The 15188-nt window shown below is 43.2% G+C and overlaps 1 protein-coding gene across 2 annotated transcripts in view; it reads right to left on the bottom strand.

Annotated features, from left to right (window-relative positions):
* TBC1D22B (TBC1 domain family member 22B) overlaps window positions 1-15126 on the bottom strand; it is an 80622-nt gene extending 65496 nt beyond the window's left edge. The window contains exon 1 of one of the 2 annotated variants that reach the window (XM_045057467.1): window positions 14908-15126. In XM_045057467.1, the coding sequence (XP_044913402.1) occupies window positions 14908-14963 (56 nt within the window). In that variant the 5' untranslated portion in view covers window positions 14964-15126. The remainder of the gene's footprint in view (window positions 1-14907) is intronic. The other variant, XM_006931682.5, reaches the window with a different exon arrangement.
* Window positions 15127-15188: the final 62 nt, after the last annotated feature.

The following is a 15188-nucleotide window of genomic DNA, read 5'->3' as shown; positions in this document are numbered from 1 at the left end:
GGTCAATAGATGTCTCAAGAAATACAGTATAGAGTTATAAATGCAATATAACTAGAATAAAAACACAAACTTTCCCAATTATCAGAATGTACACATGCACACCCTCTCCCAAAGCAAGTAGTCCTTACAGTGAAAGATTTTTTTTAAGAAAACATTAAAAACAGAGCTACAATAAAATATATCAGTCATTCCAGCAAATATAAAAGGGATGAACTTACCCATTAAAAGAAAATTATTATTTAGAGGGGACTGATTAAATAAATGATGGTACATCTGTAAAAAAGAATGGGGCAATTCTACACCGATTGGCACGAAACAAACTCTAAAACATCAATTAAATGTTTTAATTAAAAACATACGCAGGGGCACGCTGCTGTCCGTGTCCCCTCCTCTCTCTGCCCCCTCCCACTTGTGCTCTGTCAAAAATAAACAAAACATTAAAAAAAAAAAAAGCATGTAGAACTGTATGCATAACATGCCGTCATTTCTGTGGAAAACCTTTAAAATAAAACAAATCCACATACTTCTCTATGATTAGAGATCTCTGAGAGAATACACACGACACCAGCAGCAGGGGTTTGGAAGAGAACTGGAGAACCCGGCAGCAGAGAGGCTGAGTTTTTACTACAAACTTTCTGAATTGGTATCATGGACATGTATCACCTTTTTAGGAAATAAATGAAGCAATCTTAAGAGAGTTGGGAGGTTTAAATGAGTCAACGTGTAAAAAGCCCTTTAGCACAATTCCTGGCAGGTAGTAATACTAGCAGGTAATGAGGTAGATTTGCAAACATCCAGAATGCCACCTGGCATACGCTCAGTGCCCAAGAAATGTTGGCTTTCTTCCTCCCTCCCGTTTTGGTAATTTATTCCTTACCAACATTTAGAAAGTAGGGGCGCCTGGGTGGCGCAGTCGGTTAAGCGTCCGACTTCAGCCAGGTCACGATCTCGCAGTCCGGGAGTTCGAGCCCCGCGTCGGGCTCTGGGCTGATGGCTCAGAGCCTGGAGCCTGTTTCCGATTCTGTGTCTCCCTCTCTCTCTGCCCCTCCCCCGTTCATGCTCTGTCTCTCTCTGTCCCAAAAATAAATAAACGTTGAAAAAAAAAATTTAATAAAAAAAAAAAAAGTAGAACAAGTTTACCAACTATCTTGTTTGACACAACCAGTGTGATCCCAAAGTTGCTTTTAAATAAAAATGCAGCCAATTCAATCATTTTCATATTGATTTCTACTAAGATTCCAGCGGGAATGTTCTTATGTACAATCTTTATGGATATAGCTGTGACCTTTTTAGCTATTAAGTATCTCTAACTCCCCAAACTTTTCTGAAAGGTTATTCAGTAATTTGTAAACAAACCATTACCTATACTACTATAGAGATACAAATACAATTTTAACATGTTTACAGAGATTCCTAGGCAGAGAAAAAGGAGAAAGAAAATAAGAGGGATCAAAGAATAACAGGAAAGTCTGGCATACAGAGAGAAGGCTGACACAAAACAAAAATGAAAACACAAGCAAAAAAGCCAAAAGGCATAGATCAATGGAACGGACTAGAACACCCAGAAATAAACCCACAACTATATGGTCAATTAATCTTCAACAAAGCAGGAAAGTATATCCAATGGGAAAAGGACTGTCTCTTCAACAAATGGTGTTGGGAAAACTGGACAGCAATGTGCAAAAGAAAGAAACTAGACCACTTTCTTACACCATATACAAAAATAAACTCAAAATGGATTAAAGACCTAAATGTGAGACCTGAAACCAAAAAATCCTAGAAGAGAACATAGGTAGCAACCTCTTGGACATCAGACATAGCAAATCTTTCCTAGATATGTCTTATGAGGTAAGGGAAACAAAGGCAAAAATAAACTATTGGGACTACATCAAAACAATAAGTTTCCGCACAGCGAAGGAAACAATCAACAGGACTAAAAGACAATCTACTGAATGGGAAAAGATATTTGCAAATGACCTATTTGAGAAAGGGTTAGTATCTAAAATATAGAAAGAACTTATAAAACTCAACACCCAAAAACCAAATAATCCAATTTAAAAATGGGTAGACGACATGAACAGACATTTCTCCAAGAAGACACACAGATGACCAACAGACACATGAAAACATACTCATCAACACTGATTATCAGGGAAATACACATCAAAACTATAATGAGATATCACCTCATACCTGTCAGAATGGCTAAAATCAACAACACAAGAAATGACAGGTGTTGGTGAAGATGTGGAGAAAAGGGAACCCTCTTGCACTGTAGGTGGGAATGCAAACTGGTGCAACCATTGTGGAAATGACTATGGAGGCTCCTGAAAAAGTTAAAAATAGGGGCACCTGACTGGCTCAGCTGGAAGAGCATGTGACTCTTGATCTCAGAGTCGTGAGTTCAAGCCCTACGTTGGGTGTACAGATTACTAAAAAATAAATATAAACTTAAAAAAAGTTACAAATAACATTACCATATGACCCAGGATTCATATTGCTGAATATTTACCCAAAGACTACAAAAACACTATTTCAAAGGGATACATGCACCCCTATATTTATAGCAGCATTATTTACAATAGCCAAGATATAGAAATAGCCCAAGTGTCTATCAATTGATGAGTGGATAAAGATGTATATATATATATATATATATATACACACACACACACACACACACACACACACACACATACACAACGGAATATTATCCAACCATAAAAATGAATTAAATCTTGCCATTTGCAACATCATGGATGGGGCTAGAGAATATAATGCTAAGCAAAATAAGTCAGTCAGAGACAGACCAATACATATGATTTCCCTCATATGTAGAATTTAAGAAACAAAACAAATGAGCAAAGGGAAAAAAGAGAGAGACAAATCCAGAAAGAGAATCTTTTTTTAATGTTTATTTGGGGGGAGAGAGAGAGAAAGAGAACACGAACAGGGGAGGGGCAGAGAGAAAGGGAGGCGGGGGTCTGAAGTGGGCTTGGCGCTGACAGCACAGAGCCTGCTGTGGGGCTCAAACCCACGAACAGCGAGACCATGACCTGAGCCGAAGTCAGACGCCCCAGAATCTTAATTATAGGGAACTGATGGTTACCAGAGGGAAAGGCGGGGGGGGGGGGGGGGGGGGGGGGGAGTGAGAAGGGGGGGCTGAGTTAAGTAAGTGATGGTTTAAGGGGATTAAGGAGTGCACTTGGCATGATGAGTAATGTATGAAACTGCTGAATCACTATGCTGTACACCTGAAACTAATACAACAGTTAACTAACTGGAATTAAAATAAAAACTTTTTTTAAGGGCCACTTATTTGTATTTTAATATTTGCAAACACTCGCAGATGAGTACGCTTGAGTTCTCCAACTCCACAAGCCTCTTTACAGTAAAATATAAAGACAGGAGGATAAACCCTGCAGGAAGATTTCAACAGGCTGGTTAGACTGGGTGAATGGATAGAAAAATAAGAGACGGTCCTTAGAGTCTCCCTTTTAAAAGAGTAATACCACCTGCCAGTAGTCCATGCAGAAAAACAAGCAATCCTAATTGTGCAGGTCTATTAATTACCATCCAGGAAGGAGATCTTAAAATCATGGTAGGCTGTGTTTTATTTTTATTTGCTTTTGTTTGTTTTTTTAGTATAATTTATTGTCAAATTGGCTAACATATAGTGTGTACAGTGTGCTTTTGGTTTTGGGGTAGATTCCCGTGGTTCATCGCTTCCATACAACACCCAGTGCTCATCCCAACAAGTGCCCTCCTCAATGCCCATCACCCATTTTCCCCTCTCCCCCATATTTTTAATTTTTTAAAAGTGTACTTACTTTGAGAGAGACAGACAGCAAGTAGGGGAGGGGTAGAGAGAGGGGGGCAGAGAGAGAATGAATCCCAAGCAGGCTCTGCGCCACCAGCACAGAGCCCAGTGTGGAACTCGAACCCACAAACCATGAGATCACGACCCAAGTTGGACACCTAACCAGCCGAGTCACCCAGGTGCCCTGGTAGGCTGTTTTGTCTATGTCAGCCTCAAGGTGTCGGCACAGCCAGAAAGGCCAAGGTAAGTGATGGACTTCTTCAGCAAAGGTATCAGAGCCCATGTTGAATTTGTTAACGTACTCTTGAACTAAAAAACCATGATGCATCTGTACCTAAAACACTTTAATTAATCAGTTTACGGAATCTCAAAAAGTAGCCAAGACATTTGAAAAGAAAGAGAAACGAAGATGAAACAGAGACTAAACGCAGACTGACTGAAAGCCTGGTGATTAAGGTGCTCAATTTCCCAGCATTTATAATTCACCTGTCAGCCTGGACCATCCCTACTCCTCCCAAACCACACTCAACTCTAGAGCGGGCTGGTCTCCACACTGCCTTCCAAATATTTCTTAGCTACTGAATCAGGCTCTTCTCCCATTTCAATATCATATCCAATCTGAAACATTCCCTTCAAATTCTATACTTCCCGACATGAGATTTTCCCGGATGCTACCCCACAGCATCCATTACCCATGCCTTCTCTGATTCCCTAAAATATATAAATCAGGGCTTATACTACTTCTAATAAGTAAATAACTTATTTTTTATTTTTTTATTATTTATTTTGGAGAAAGAGAGACACACAGACACAGAGTGCGAGCAGGGGAAAGGCAGAGAGAGAGGGAGACACAGAATCCGAAGCAGGCTCCAGGCTCTGAGCTGTCAGCACAGAGCCCGACACGGGGCTCGAACTCACAAACCATGAGATCATGACCTGAGCCAAAGTCAGACGCTTAACTGACTGAGTCACACAGGCACCCCATAAGTAAATAACTTTTTTAAATGAATTCGATTTAGATCATAATATAAGGCATACCGAGGTCAGTGCTCCACTCCTACATAAGAAATAAGACATCATTGGGAATGCAAGCTGGTGCAGCCACTCTGGAAGTATGGAGGTTCCTCAAAAAACTAAAAATAAAACTACCCTACGACCCAGCAATTGCACTACTAGGCATTTATCCACGGGATACAGGTGTGCTGTTTCGAAGGGACACATGCACCCCCATGTTTATAGCAGCACTATCAACAGTAGCCAAAGTATGGAGAGGGCCCAAATGTCCATCGATGGATGAATGGATAAAGAAGATGTAGTATATATATATACAATGGATTATTACTCAGCAATCAAAAAGAATGAAATCTTGCCATTTGCAATTACGTGGATGGAACTGGAGGGTATTGTGCTAAGTGAAATTAGAGAAAGACAAAAATTATATGACTTCACTCATATGAGGACTTTAAGAGACAAAACAGATGAACATAAGGGAAGGGAAGCAAAAATAACCTAAAAACAGGGAGGGGGACAGAGTATAAGAGACTCATAAATATGGAGAACAAACTGAGGGTTGCTGGAGGGGTTGTAGGAGGGGGGGATGGGCTAAATGGGTAAGGGGCACTAAGGAATCTACTCCTGAAATCATTGTTTCACTATATGCTAACTAATTTGGATGTAAATTTAAAAAAATAAAAAATAGGGGCGCCTGGGTGGCTCAGTCGGTTAAGCGTCCAACTTTGGCTCAGGTCATGATCTCACGGTCCGTGAGTTTGAGCCCCATGTCAGGCTCTGTGCTGACAGCTCAGAGCCTGGAGCCTGCTTCAGATTCTGTGTCTCCCTCTCTCTGACCCTCCCCCGTTCATGCTCTGTCTCTCTCTGTCTCAAAAATAAATAAACATTAAAAAAAATTAAAAATAATAATAAAAAATAAAACAAGTTAATAAAAAAAAAAAAGAAAGAAAGAAAGAAGACATCATGGGTTTCAAACCCTGCCAACCTCTTCCTCCCTCCCGTCCTCAGAAGCCACTTTATTGCATCTGGCATTTTTCACCCTTATTTTTGTCTTCATGTTTTTATTTTCCAAACAATATTCTAAAGAATATTATAGTATTATAGTATTTTTTCTTAAAACTTTATATAAATGGCACACTATACATTATGACTTATTTTGACCCTAAGTCATAAATGCTACCTTAAATATTACTTAATTTCATGGCTGGCTAACTGGTCTCTCCAACACAAAATTTAAAAAGCATTTGCTCCACACAAGTGCAGAAAGCACTTTATTCACATTTTCAAACAAAAAGACAAGTACAGAGAAAAATTAACAAACATCCATGAGCCCATCACTCTGATTTAACAAATGTTAATACGTGTCACATCTCTTTTTTTAAGAAAATAAAATTGGGGAAGACTACTGAAGTCCCAAGTGCAGTCCCCCGTCCTGTTCCCCTTTGTCCCCAAGAGATAACCACTCCCCTGAAGTGGGTATGAAATCCGTTCCATCTGTTTTTATACTTCTTAAAAAAATTTTTTTTCAACGTTTATTTATTTTTGGGACAGAGAGAGACAGAGCATGAACGGGGGAGGGACAGAGAGAGAGGGAGACACAGAATCGGAAACAGGCTCCAGGCTCCGAGCCATCAGCCCAGAGCCCGACGCGGGGCTCGAACTCCCGGACCGCGAGATCGTGACCTGGCTGAAGTCGGACGCTCAACCGACTGCGCCACCCAGGCGCCCCTGTTTTTATACTTCTACACACACATGCACACATAAAATACTGTTTTGTGTTAAAACCGTACACAAAAGACCACACGGCACTTCCCTTTCCACGTCTCGCTTTTCTCACTCAACAGTGTGTTTTCACCCCGCTGCACTTTTCAGTTTTTCTGATTGCAGAGTAGCGTTTGTGGTGGAGAAACCCAAGAGTCAATGATACACAGCGTCCTCACGGGGGAAGCCACGGTGCCAAGCAGACTTCCCGCTTCTAGGGAGCAGTGGTGAGGCCATGTCTTGTTTTGCAGTCCCCTCACCACCCGGCAGAGTGCAACACACTCCGCAGGCACTTACTAACAATACTTAACGAGGGGCGCCTGGGTGGCTCAGTCGGTTAAGCGTCCGACTTCCGCTCAGGCCACGATCTCGCGGTTTGTGAGTTCGAGCCCGGCATCAGGTCCGCACTCAGCGCCTGCTTGGGATTCTCTCCCTCTTCCTCTCTCTCTCTGCCCCTCCCCTGGTTGTGCACGTGTGTGCACTCACTCTCTCTCTCTAAATTATCAAAAAATAAACTTCAACACACACACACACACAAAATTTTTTTTTAATGAGCGAGGACTGGAACTCTACAAACCCCAGGCCTCTGCTTAGGCAGACTAGTGGCTCATTAAACCTCAACACTAGAGGCAAACCCGGCATCTTGGGAGAAATCACACTGCACATGCAGAGAAATGAATGCCATAGCACGTACCGCAATGGAGACAAAAGTGAGCAAAACTCCTGGTCAACCTCCGACGTTCTCCTTAATAAAACCAACACCACAGGGTGTATTGGCATATAGCTGGTTTGCATCGTCGCCATAGTGCAAAACCGTTGGTAGGAAAAATCAACAGGTGTTTGCTGAGTGCTGACAAAGGAGCAAAAGCAAATATGGGAACAGACCTATGTGATTTAAAGCCAAACATGTTGGCAACTGATTCAGGTTCACACACTCATTTGATGGAAGTCTTCCAGAACTGGGGTTCTATGCTGTCTCTGTGATAATTTAGTATCTTCTAGCCACTTAATTTTATCAGTCACACATTTCCAAACTAAGAATAGGTTGTAATACAGTGTACGTGCCCAGACAGGCTGCGACCATAACACTGAGTCCACTATCAGATTCATAAATGTTATGGAAAATAACCAAATGACAGAGGTTTTTAGTTGCAAATCTGCAAGCTCCTAAATAATTTGAGTGATTAGACACTTCTCTCAACTTCATTTAATGCTAAAAAGCACTCCCTGATTTAATTTTTTTTTTTTAGTATTTATTCATTTTTTGAGAGGCAGAGAGAGACAGTATGAGCAGGGAAAGGACAGAGAGAGAAGGAGACACAGAATCCAAAGCAGGCTCCAGGCTCTGAGCTGTCAGCACAGAGTCTGACACGGGGCTCAAACTCATGAACAGTGAGATCATGACCTGAACCGAAGTCGGACGCTTAACCGACTGAGCTACCCAGGCGCCCCTCCCTAACTTTAACAATAAACACATTTGCTTAAAAAGAGGGAGAAGCCCTTCCCAGAAGGACTGGAAATAAGAATGTGGGAAACTAGCTGGGCTTTGGCTCACACTGGTCTCTCCTATTCCAGGTCTAATCTACATCTTTTCACTGGAAGCGTCTACACCCCTGGCCTGGATGAGGTGCCTCGACAGGTGTCCTAATCTTGGCAGAGACTGACTGAGGGAAGAAGCAGCAGAAAAAGCACCGGACCCAGAGTCAAGAAATCTGCAGCTACACAGCGTGATTTGGGGCAAGTCACTTTCCCTCTCTGGCCTCAGTTTCCTTACCTGCAGTGGCCTTAGACATTCTACAGTTTCACGACACTCAGATGCCCATGGGGCCAGCAATTTGCTACTTCCAAAAGCACGAGATAGAAAAGCCCACCTTCAGTGGCCCCCACACCATCTACTCTTACCTATCAGTCATGCCGGGTGTGAGTGACAAAGCAAAAGAGAAATACCCATTGACATGAGTTGAAGCTCGTTGAATACTAGTTGAACTTCAAACTTAATCCTCAGCTTCAGCCTTAGAGGTCACTCAATCCAAAACTCTCATTTCATAGATATGGAAACTGAGCATAGAGTATTTAAGTACTTGGTCCTGAAACTTGGCTTTTTCTCTAAGTGTATGACATCACACTCTTACCTGACCAGCTAAGTCAGAAACCTGGGAATGGCATCTCCTTCTCCCTCACTCCCTAAATCCAGTGGTTTACCAAGTCCTATTGATATTCTCAAACTTGACCTCTATGTGCCATTGCCCTAGTCCAAGCCATCATCACCTCTCCTTCCACTGACTGCAGTGGCCACCTAACTATACTCATCCTGATCCCCAGTGGGGGGCAGGGGTGGGTGGTGACTGGAGTGTCTGGAAACTTGTATGTGGGAAAGGTGTTTGTCCCAATAAATGGTGGGTCTTCCTGGCACTTAGTGGGCAAGGGCCAGGGGTGTTAAACAGCCCACAGTCCAGTATAGCCCAGATTTAACCCACCCAAAACACCAACTGTGTGTCTCCCATCCCTAACTGTTGAAAATGCTGGTCCAAGCCATTTTCCTCGGGGCAGCCAGAATATTTTTTTATAAATGCGAATCTGGGGGCGCCTGGGTGGCTCAGTCGGTTAAGCAGCCGACTTCGGCTCAGGTCATGATCTCACAGTCCGTGAGTTCGAGCCCTGCGTCGGGCTCTGTGCTGACAGCTCAGAGCCTGGAACCTGTTTCGGATTCTGTGTCTCCCTCTCTCTCTGCCCCTCCCCCGTTCATGCTCTGTCTCTCTCTGTCTCAAAAATAAATAAATGTTAAAAAAATAAATTAAAAAATAATAATAATAAATAAATAAATGTGAATCTGATCGTGCCACAGCCCCCACCAACCTTCTAACGGCATCCCACTGCTCTTGGGATAAATATCAAAGTCCTTAACTCGGCCTATCTTTCCAACACGAAGGGCCTGGAAGACATAGAGAGTTTGGATTTCGTTCTAATTACAAATGAGAGAGAGGGGCAAGAAGAGAAACGGGAACACCAGTTAGAAGGCTAACGCAGTAGTCCAGGCAAGAGAGAGGAGAGAACGGCTCAGACCCAGAGTATATTGCGACGAGCCAACAGGACTTGCTGATGAACTGAATGAGGCAGGAAAGGAAAGAGAAGGATCAGACGTTAGGATTTTGGTGAATGGCGGGACCATTAAATGAGATGGAATGAGTGGCTTGGCAGGAGAGGGCACATGTGGAAATCAGGAGTTCTGTGTGGGTGTGTTCAGCATGAGACACCTATCGGACAGCCAAGCGGAGATGCGTTAAATGTTCAAAATCCACATGGCAAAGGCTCCCAACGCTGGAACTCAGGCTGCTTTCAGTTTGATTCAGGGCTCTTATCCCAATGGTTCTCAAAATGCAGCCCCCAGGTTAGCAGCAGCAGTAATCACTTGGGAACTTCTGAGAAAGTCTACTTCTCAGGTCCCATCTCAGACCTACTGGATCAGAAACCTTGGCTACCTACGGCTACCTTGGATCAGAAACCTGGCAATCTATTTTCAACAAGCCCTGCAGGTGACTCACCAAAGTCTAAAGTTTTAGGACCGCTGCTCACAATCATGCTCCTCGGTGATAATGAACACCTGATAGCCACAGCTGCCCTGCATTAGGCTTCTTTGCGTCTCTGTAAATCTTCTGCCTGATTAGCAATAGGGGGTGCTTTGTTTAGGGTTTTCTTCTTTACCCAGGACTCACTGGGGGCTCCAGACATACCACTGATCAAAGTTTTTGAATTCCAGTCTCAATGTTTATTTATTTTTGAGAGAAGGAGACAGAGTGTGAGCAGGGGAGGGGCAGAGAAAGAGGGAGAGACAGAATCCGAAGCAGGCTCCAGGCTCTGAGCTGTCAGCACAGAGCCCGACGCGGGGCTCAAACTCGCGAACCGTGAGATCGTGAACCAAGCCAAAGTCGGACACTTGACCGACTGAGCCACCCAGGCGCCCCAATTTGAATCCCAGTTTCAGAAACTAGAGCAAGGGGGAGAAACAAATTAAAAAGGAGCTACTACAATCATAACTATCATTTTCATCATAGCTAATGTTATTGAGTCCTTCTTATGCACTTTCTATGTATTATCTCATTAATCCTCCCAACAGCCTTATGAGATAGGTACTCTGCTCCCATTTTATAGATAAGGAAATTGAGGCACAGAGAAGTTATGTATCTTGCCCAGGGTCACACAGCTAGAAAGTGGCAGAGCTGGGATTTGAACCCAGGCAGTCAGGTTCCAGAATCTGCATTTTTTTTTTTTTGAGATATAATTGACATAAAACATTGCATAAGTTTAAAGTGTACAGAGTGCAGGGGCGCCTGGGTCGCTCAGCCATTTAAGCATCCGACTTCAACTCAAGTCATGATCTCAGTTTGTGCGTTCAAGCCCCGGTTGGGCTCTGTGCTGACAGCTCAGAGCCTGGAGCCTGCTTCAGATTCTGTCTCCATCTCCCTCTCTCTCTGTCCCTTTCCCGCTCGTGCTCTGATTAATATAAATTAAAAAAAAAAATTTAAAGTGTACAGAGTATTTACCACCTTAGCATTAGCTAACACCTCTATCAAGTCACATAATTATCATTTCTTTTTTGTGGTGAGAACAATTAAGACCCAGTCTCTTAGCAACTTTGAAGTTTATAATACAGTGTTGTTGACTATAATCACTGTGCTGTACATGAGATCTCCAGAACTTATTTATCCTAGTTGCAAGTTTCCAGAGCCTAAACTCTTAACCACACGGTATAGAGTGTTGCCTATCTTTCTAGGCATCTAGAGAAGAACCATTTGATGTCGTAAGTACATAAGGCTCTTATAAATAACTGAGAGAATCTTAAAAGATGTTTAAGGAGTGCCTGGGTGGCTCAGTCGGGTTGAGCATCTGACTCTTGATTTCAGCCCGGGTCATGATCCCAGGATGATGGGATCAAGCCCCCAGTCATGCTCTGCACTGAGCATGAAACCTACTTAAGAGTTACCCTCTCCCTCCCTCTGCCCCTCTCCCCTGCTCAAGCGTTCTCTCTCTCTCTCAAGAAATAAAAAACAGGGGCACCTGGATGGCTCAGTTGGTGAAGTGTCTGACTCTTGATTTTGGCTCAGGTCATGATCTCATGGTTTGTGACTTCAAGCCCTGCATTGGGCTCTGTGCTGACAGTGGGGAGCCTGCTTAGGATTCATTCATATTCTCTCTCTCTCTCTCTCTCTCTCTCTCTCTCTCTCTCTCTCTCTCTCCCCCCCCCACTTGTAATCTCTCTCTCTCTCTCTAAATAAAATAAACTTAAATAAATAAATAAAATTTTAAAAGATGTTTAATGCTATCCAGTTACCATATAACTTAGCACTTCTACATAAACTCCAAAAAATGGAAAACACACATCCACACAAAAACCTGCACGTGAATTTCATAACATTGTTTACAATAGCCCAAAAGTGGAAACAACCCAAACGTCATCAACTGATGAATGGATACACAAAATGAAGTATAATCGGTGGAACGTTATCTAGCCATAAAAAGGAACAACATACTGATACATGCTACAACATGGGCCAGCCTTCAAAAACAGAGCCAGCACAGAGCCAGACACAGGGTTCGAACTCACAAACTGTGAGATCAGGACCTGAGCTGAAATCGAGAGCTGGACGCTTAACCAACTGAGCCACCAGGCGCCCCTCACATTATTCCATTTACATGGAATGTCCAGAAAAGGTAAATCCATTGAAATAGAAGGATTAGTGGTTGCCAAGGGCCGAGGTGAGGGGACGAATACAAGGCTTCTTTGTGGGGTGATGAAAATGTACTGAAATTGGTGGTGCTGGTTGCACAAAACCATCTATACTTTGGACGAATATACCAAATACCACTGAACTGTACACTTTAAAAGGACGCGTGTTCATAGTATGTGAATTATATCTCAATAAAGCTATTGTTAACAAAGGATGTTATTTTTTAAAAGGATGTTTCATTCATTTTGAACTTAGGCTAATTTACAAAATAAAATTCCTATTTGTTGTCGTTAAGGTTGCTAGACCATGATCAAAGAAACTGAAAGTAACTGTCATCACTTTGAATTTTTACCTTTCAATTTGCAGAGAAAACTAGTTTCACTTCTAGGCTGCCATGGACCTAGAAAGTTACTGATGTCATTTCCCCACCCAGGAGAAAGTTCTTCACAAACACTGAAAGAGTACAAACGCAAAACTTCTATTCTTGGGAAAACGCCCTAGTCTTTTCCTTAAATCAAAGCACCTTCTATCTAAAAAAACTTTAATTTTCTCCCATAACCAACAGCTGCTAGGGCTCCCCACTGAAAGAACACAGCTAAACAATAGTTCTCTTCAACCAGCAAGGTACTAAAAACTGTTATGAGCTGTGCCAACGTTTTAATGCCTTAAGATAAACAATAAACAGAAATACCTAATACTGGAGTAAGGAGCTGAGAAACATTCTTTTAAATGTTTACTTGCTCTAATAACAAGAATCCTCATAACTAGTATTTATTAAGCAACTATAATGTGCTAAATAAACATCGTTCTAGGTTCTTTACAAATAGGATGTTTAATTTAGTCCTGATAGTAACCCCGAGGAAGTATTTTTATCCTCATTTCATCGATAAGAAAATTGAGGTCTAGAGAGATTGAGTAAATCATTTGTCATTGATCACACAGGTAAGAGTCCAAGTAATAACTCAGGCCTTTCTGAACTCAAATGTTCTCTCCTCTATTCCTCTTCGAAATGAAAAAGGAAGCCAGAAACTTGAAGAAACAGAACAGACTCCTCTTACTTACAGAGCACAAAAGCAATGCTCTGAAAAAAGTTGACTGCTCCTATAGTCCAAAAGAGGAAATATGGAAAACAAAAAATTGTTCATAACAATCAGCACTCAGCAGGCGTAAAAGACCCCGCCATATCCCACATCTCAAATACTGCTTCCTGACTTAACAGTTTTCCCACTGATTCTGACTATAACCTTAGGATGTCAAAATTCAATGATCTCACCATGGAAAACCCCAGAAAACAGCAGTTGTGACACTGGAGAGCTCCCTAGACCAGGAAGGAAAACAAATCAGTTGGCAGGAAACGGTGCCTATCTAAAAACATAGAAGTCTTTAGCATTAGTATTAACGTTGTAATTCCACAGCACTTTAATCTGAAGCTATTTCTGCATTCTCTTGCATTATTCTAATAATGTGTTACTAAAAGCTGATTCCCATTCCCCATATGTCTAATAGGATCCTAAATAAGACTGCTACATAGCCATCACTGACCCTAATTTCCGTTTTGCTATTAAAAAAAAAAATCCACATATACACACAAATTCAAAGGATTGTCCCTGAAGGAAAAGACCTTTTATCCATTAAGAAAAGTAGCATGTGGGGCACAAGCAAACATGTATTTCATCACCCAGTAGCCTATGGCTGGTGGAAATCTTAAATTCCTGACTGAGATATACATTCCTTATGCTTCTCAGGGCTCTGCCCAAAACAAATTGAAACTATAAAGCAACAGCAGATTGATGGATGTACAAATGCTAAGCTCTCAACATACATCAAAAAGGGGAGGGGAGTCGAGTAGCTTAAAAGGTCTGCTCTCCAACTAAACTACTGAAGAATGAAAGAATCTCGTGCATTTGCACAAGAACATTACCACGCAGAGGGAAGAGGTCACTTGGGGTTAAACAAATCCATAGAAAATGCTAAAGAAATTACCTCGATCCTTGAGTCACTCTGTAATAATTCCTAATGGGAAGTAGCCAACTCAAGATAAAGCAAGGTCGAGCTGGAGAATTTTCCTCACTTTTTCTGTCCCCCTGCATACGATCCCAAGCTCCCACCAGAATCTTTTGAGAGTCCAAGAAAAGATTCATACGTAAAGATCTGGGGAAGCAAGGGAAGGGGCCAGCCCTTATGCAAGCAACCACCTGTGCGTGATAGAGACCCCCAAGAAGGAGTTATATTTAAAGCGAGAGACAGCTTTGGGGATGACCCTCCAAATCCAGGACCGACACTGGCTATTCACCCAACTCCACTGTCCTTTACACCCAGACTCCGGCCACCTCCGGCGGAGGGCACCGGCTTCGGCGCCCTCCGCCCCCAGACCCTGGTGTGCTCCCACACCCAGCCATTCCCAAAGCTCGCTGCCCGCTACCTTTGCTCGACAGCTGCCCCGCCGCCACCAGGCAGTCCCAGCTCCCCCAGCCCAGGTTCCCCCAAACCAGCCTTTCGAGGTCGGTGGCGCCCCAGGGCCGCGGGATTTAGGGCTTAGGATCTGAAAGGGTTTGGTCCAATCTCTTCCTCTCGGCGTCCTGGGCTTACCTCCCCGGCAGCTTGGCGCTCCTCTTCCAAAACTGCTTGCTGTTCTCGGCGGCCATTGCTCTGGACGGGGAAGGCCTTGCAGGCGGGCCAGGGGGTACCCGGCGAGATGCCCCCAGGACCCCGTAATCGTAGGGCCAACCCAGGCCGCTTCCCCGCCGCCGGTCACCCGCTCCCAGCTCCTGGGGGCGCCATCTTGGATGTGGGCACCCCCCCACCCAGCGCCGCTGCCATTGGTGGGTTGCGCAGGCCGTGGTCAGACAGACCAATAGGGAGCCGGAATC

The sequence above is a fragment of the Felis catus genome, chromosome B2, assembly GCF_018350175.1.
Source record: "Felis catus isolate Fca126 chromosome B2, F.catus_Fca126_mat1.0, whole genome shotgun sequence".
In the NCBI taxonomy this organism is placed as follows: domain Eukaryota; kingdom Metazoa; phylum Chordata; class Mammalia; order Carnivora; family Felidae; genus Felis; species Felis catus.
This window is presented reverse-complemented; position numbering and strand designations above follow the sequence as displayed.